The sequence below is a fragment of the Zingiber officinale genome, chromosome 3B (assembly GCF_018446385.1).
Source record: "Zingiber officinale cultivar Zhangliang chromosome 3B, Zo_v1.1, whole genome shotgun sequence".
Lineage (NCBI taxonomy): Eukaryota > Viridiplantae > Streptophyta > Magnoliopsida > Zingiberales > Zingiberaceae > Zingiber > Zingiber officinale.
In genome coordinates this window covers 66,575,090-66,581,076 of record NC_055991.1, presented here as the reverse complement: position 1 = coordinate 66,581,076, position 5,987 = coordinate 66,575,090, and the positions used below count along the sequence as shown (strand labels likewise).

The window sequence follows — 5,987 nt, the reverse complement described above, 5'->3', positions numbered from 1 at the left end:
TATATATATATCTCACATATGATTTTTATAAAAAGTTTACTTACAAATAACAGTTTGCATAGTTACTTAATTATTCAATTTGTTTAGGTAATTGATGTTCTATTATATATTTTTGTTGGGACATAATAATTATATTTCTTATCATTAGAATAAATTTTATGTCACCACGTGACTTAAACTAATGAATTTGAAGCTCTGGATATATTGTTTTGTCAATAATAATACAATTTTGTAGGACCACAATGTGAATCACTTATTCGATTTTTGAGGTCATTTTAGCACCTTTATGGATATTGACACTACCCATATATAATCTTTAAGATCAATTCTAAAATTTCCCACTCAAATTAATGTCTCTCTCAGAATGTAATTTTCTTTACAAAGTCATGGAAGAAATTAATTCCCTTTGTGGTACAAGCCCTACCATAGATATCTAATATATGCTCAATATCCGTGAGAATGAAATCAATAATTCCAAAACAAAATCACTTTTCTCAAAATTAAATTGTCTCATAATCTTTGTATATTGTTTATTGTTATTATTATTATTATTATTATTATTATTATTATTATTATTTTATTTTATTTTAGTTGCTTCAAAGTAAGTGTTTCTAATTCCCTACTGAACGAACCCAAGGTGATTCGAACCGTGGCTACGCCGGCACAAGTGCAAGGCAAGTGGATTAATTAGGAGGGAGAGGGAGAAAGCTAAAGCTGGAAAGCGTGCTTGCCGGCCATTATTGCGGTCGCTCTCGCCTTCTTTGCTAATCTTCCAAATCTTGATCTTGCTTATCAAATTTGCTTACTGGGATCGACGGTGTGAGTGGGCGGATGGGGCTTTGAAAAAGCGAAGCAGACGCAACTCGTAAGGGATGAGTGCGCAGTGCGCGTGGAGTTCCAGAGTGGAACTCGACTGAATCGAGGTAGATTCCGTGCATCAGCGGGACAAAACGCCGAGAGATTTTTTAAAAAAAAGTCGGCACTTTTGCACTTGATCCTTCGAAAATACAGAAAGCTTGCTCCTTTACGGATTTCGCCTACGAAAAGGTTCCGAGATTGGCGATGTTCTGTGATCTATGATCGCTTTCAGTCTCTTTCCCGAAGGAATTTGCTTCGACTTTGGTGAATTTCCGTTGCAGAAAGTAGTTCTGTTGACACTGGGACTGAGGAGGTAGCTTTGGAACGAAAATTTGGCAATGTTCGGGCTGTCGGCAGATTTCTTCTTTTTGGCAGAGGGAAAGTGGACTGTCATGTGGCTATAGATGTTGGAAAAACTTTGGTGCCTTTCGCAAGGAAGTCGTAAAGCTGAGGCCAGTTTGGAGTGGACTGGGTTCATTGGACCACTTGGACTTCTAGGGTTTTGGATTGAATTTGTGGATACGGCCACCAGTTTCGTCCGATGGAATTGTGATAGGAAGCTCTTTTCCATTGTTAGGCGAGAGAATTTTGGATTGTAGTATCCTAACCAAGGAGGAAGAGTTATATTGGTTTTTCTTATACTTCTTATTTCAGAAACTCTAGTTCCCGTAGTGGCTACAAATCTGGCTTGCTTGATTAAAAGCTTTGCTTTTGGTGTTATTTGGAAGCTACTTCTGGCTTAATAAGTTCGTTGATAAAGCATTGCGTTTTCTGGTGTCAGGAATAGATAAGATTTCAGAACCGCGGAGGTATGTATGTCCCATTTTGTTGAATAGGATTGCTTTGAATATTAACTTGATTTCCTAAAGGCTTCTGCTTCTTTTCTTGGATTTTAATTTTGACGGAATTCCTTCCTTTTTTTCTTGTTATGCTCGTCAGAAAGAAGAAGTGTGTGCAGTTGCGGTTTTTATGGTTCCCTTTCTTCTTACTGCTATAAAGCTTCCTTTCTCCACTCTTGCTACTAAGCTTTGTGACTACAATGGTTAAAATGCCAGGGATAGTAAATTCTGAGAGTGTCTCTGCTTTCTTGGTTCTGAAGTCTGTGTTTCTGTTGACATCTCTATTTATGTATAATTCTGAAGGGGTAAACATAGAAGGGCAATACCTGTTGAAGCTTAAGAGCCAAATGACAGATGCTTTTCACAACCTAGATAGTTGGAACTCTAATGATCTCACACCCTGTCAGTGGAAGGGTGTTAATTGCATTTCTGATAAGGGTATAGTAGTTGGTCTTCATCTCGACTCCATGAACCTGTCTGGAAGTATTTCCCCAATCATCGGTGGATTAGTTCACTTAACTGTTCTTGATCTTTCCTTCAATGAGTTCTCTGGAGCAATTCCTAGGGAGATTGGTAATTGCTCTAAGTTAGAGGTATTGTATCTGAATAACAATAAACTTGAAGGCCAAATCCCTTATGAATTGGGTAGTCTTTCCTCTTTAGTAAGGTGCAACTTGTGTAATAACAAACTATCTGGTCAGCTCCCTGAATCAGTTGGAGGTCTTTCATCCCTTGTGGAACTTGTAGCCTACTCTAACAACATCACAGGTCCTTTGCCACTCTCCATTGGCAACCTCAAGAATCTAACTGTTTTAAGAATGGGACAAAATCTGATAACTGGTAGCATTCCTGTGGAAATCAGCGAATGCCGGAACATGAAACGTTTTGGTCTTGCCCAAAACCAACTAGAAGGTGAAATTCCCATAGAGATCGGGAAGTTGGCAAGTTTGACCGAACTGGTTCTTTGGGACAACAAACTTTTTGGAAGTATCCCTAAGGAGCTTGGAAACTGTAGTCAGCTCGTGACACTTGCACTTTACCAAAATAATCTTGTGGGTGGTATACCTGAAGAGATTGGAAACCTGAACAATTTGGAAAAGCTATATCTATACAGGAATTCATTGAATGGAACTATTCCAAAGACAATTGGCAATCTTTCTCACGCAACAGAAATAGATTTATCTGAGAATACATTGACTGGAACAATACCCTCTGAGTTAAGTAATATTAAAGGTTTAAACTTGCTTCACCTGTTTCAGAATCAGCTTACTGGCTTTATTCCACCTGAATTGAGTGGATTAAGGAACTTAAGCAAGCTTGATCTGTCAATCAACTCTCTGTATGGGTCTATTCCTTCTGAATTTCAGTATATGCCAAGTATAACTCAGTTACAGCTTTTCGACAATATGCTGTCAGGCATCATGCCTCAGAAACTTGGGGTGCACAGTCCACTTTGGGTGGTTGACTTTTCAGATAATAATCTCAACGGGCAAATTCCAAGGAATCTTTGCAGACACTCAAACCTTATTTTGTTGAATTTATGGTCTAACAATTTGACTGGCAACATCCCTGGTGAAGTTATAAATTGTAGATCCTTGGTGCAGCTTCGTCTTGGTAAGAACAGCCTAACTGGAAGCTTTCCCTCAGATTTATGCAAGCTGGTTAATCTTACTGCCATTGAGTTAGATGAGAACAGATTCAACGGTTCCATTCCACCAGAGATAGGGCAATGCAAAGCATTGCAGAGGCTTAATCTTCCTAGTAACTTTTTCACCCATGAGTTGCCATGGGAGCTTGGTAATCTGTCACAGTTGGTTATCCTTAATATCTCTTCCAATAAAATAGGTGGAAGAATACCTCAAGAGATTTTTAAATGCAGGATGCTTCAACGGCTTGATCTCAGCAAGAATGAGTTTATTGGCACATTGCCATATGAAATGAACCTTGTCCAGTTGGAACGGTTTGTGATTTCTGATAACACATTGTCTGGAACAATACCTCCTATCATAGGAAAGCTCGCTCACCTGATGGAGCTACAGATGGGTGGTAATGAATTTTTTGGTTCTATACCAAAGGAATTGGGTGAACTTTCGAGTTTACAAATTGCAATGAATCTTAGCTACAATAATCTTTCAGGAAATATCCCACAAGAGATTGGCAATCTTGCTCTGCTGGAGTTCCTTTTGCTGGACCAAAATCATTTGACTGGTGAAATTCCGTCTTCTTTTGTCAATCTGTCTAGCTTAATGGGACTTAATCTTTCATATAATGATCTCACAGGGCCTATACCTTCTATTCCACTGTTCAGCAACATGGATCTGAGTAGCTTCATAGGAAATAAAGGTCTTTGTGGTAAACCTCTTGGTGATTGTAGTTTGTCTCCATCATTGTCTGCATCATCACCTAGAACAAATAGCTCATTGGGTAGGACCGTCACTATAATTTCCACTGCTATTGGAGGAATTTCTCTTGTTCTTATTGTGATAATGGTGTACATTCTCAGAAGACCTATTGAAACAATTTCTCCTTTTCAAGACAAACAATTACATAATACAACTTCAAGCACATATACATTTCCAAAAGAAAAGATTACCTTTCAAGATCTTGTTGCCGCTACGAATGATTTTGATGAGAATTTTGTGATTGGAAGGGGTGCTTGTGGAATAGTATATAGAGCGCTACTGAAATCTGGGGAAACAGTTGCTGTGAAGAAATTGGCATCAAACCGAGAGGGTAACAATACAGAGAATAGTTTTCGTGCAGAGATTTTGACTCTTGGAAAGATAAGGCATCGCAACATCGTGAAGCTCTATGGTTTTTTTTATCACCAGGGTTCAAACCTTCTTCTGTATGAGTACATGGCAAGAGGCAGCCTAGGGGAGTTACTTCATGGGGAGTCTTCTTCATCTCTGGACTGGGAAACCCGTTACATGATTTCGCTTGGCGCTGCTGAGGGTCTCTCATATTTACATCATGATTGCAAGCCCCACATCATTCACAGAGATATCAAGTCAACCAATATTCTGCTCGATAAAAACTACGAAGCTCATGTTGGAGATTTTGGATTGGCAAAGGTGATTGACATGCCACAGTCAAAATCAATGTCTGCAGTTGCTGGATCATATGGGTATATAGCACCTGGTGAGTCACCCTAAAATCATTAGTTCTTCTCAATTTCATTATGTACTCAGTTGGTTGATTCATGAGTTTCAGGGGAAAAAAAATGGTAGTGGTTTATGCCAATTGGTGTAAATGTGGAATTTAAGTATTGATGAGTAAGATTTTTAGATAGCTCAAATATACGACTGCCCTTGTTAACAACTGATCATACTGTTAGAATATCGCTTTGCTTCTTGGTCTTTGGATATATTTGGAAGTTCATCTTGGGTTTTGTCATATATTTCTCTTCTCACTTCTGATCAACCTTTTCTGTCAGAATATGCATATACCATGAAAGTTACGGAGAAGTGTGACATCTACAGTTATGGGGTTGTTCTGCTCGAGCTGCTGACCGGAAGAATGCCTGTCCAACCATTAGAGCAAGGAGGGGACCTTGTAACATGGGTAAGGACGTACATAAAGAACAACTCTATCTCTCCTGGAATACTTGACAATAAACTCAATCTGGAAGATGGATTTACTGTGGATCACATGATCATGGTCTTAAAAATTGCTTTGCTTTGTACAAGCATGTCACCGTCGGATAGACCAGCCATGAAAGAAGTTGTATTAATGTTGGTCGAGTCGAAAGAGAGGGCAGCCAGCTTTGGTTCATCACATGTTTCTGATCTCTCTTTCAAAGAGGATGACTTGTAGCGAATCTCTCTCGCACATTCATAACAATTATGTCTTTTTTTTTCTTTTTGGTGCAGGATCGAGATGTATCTTCTTTCTCTTTTTTAAATATGTTACTTTTCCTAAATAGATCTCTTTCAGGATTTATATTGTTATATTTTACAGAGTCTAGAAATGCAAAATAATGTATTGGTTCATATGGAACACGCTTCTCGTGGTATTTGTGAAGAAGATTCGTTGAAAATAGCAAAATCCTAAAGCTAAAATAGTTGTGTTGGATTAATTCAAGTTACCTTGTCAATCAATACCTTGATCACTTTCAAGCTGATATGAAACAGCAACTTACTATTAGTACCCCAAGTTATTAATGGGGCACTATGAGAAAACAGAGCTAGAGATGAAATATTCTTTTTGGAAAGTTATTTTTCTATCTCTAAAGAACATTTGAGATGAAATATTTGGTCTCAAAAATTTATCAGTGAAAGCCTCGTACTT

The 5,987-nt window shown here is 38.3% G+C and overlaps 1 protein-coding gene across 1 annotated transcript; it reads left to right on the top strand.

Moving 5' to 3' along the window:
• The first annotated feature begins 642 nt into the window (after positions 1-642).
• LOC122056540 (probable leucine-rich repeat receptor-like protein kinase At5g63930) lies at positions 643-5,689 on the top strand. Its single transcript, XM_042618534.1, has 3 exons — positions 643-1,667; positions 1,798-4,838; positions 5,134-5,689. The coding sequence occupies exons 2-3, from the start codon at positions 1,898-1,900 to the stop codon at positions 5,511-5,513; spliced, it is 3,321 nt and encodes a 1,106-aa protein (XP_042474468.1). The 5' UTR covers positions 643-1,667; positions 1,798-1,897; the 3' UTR covers positions 5,514-5,689.
• The last annotated feature ends 298 nt before the right edge of the window (positions 5,690-5,987 follow it).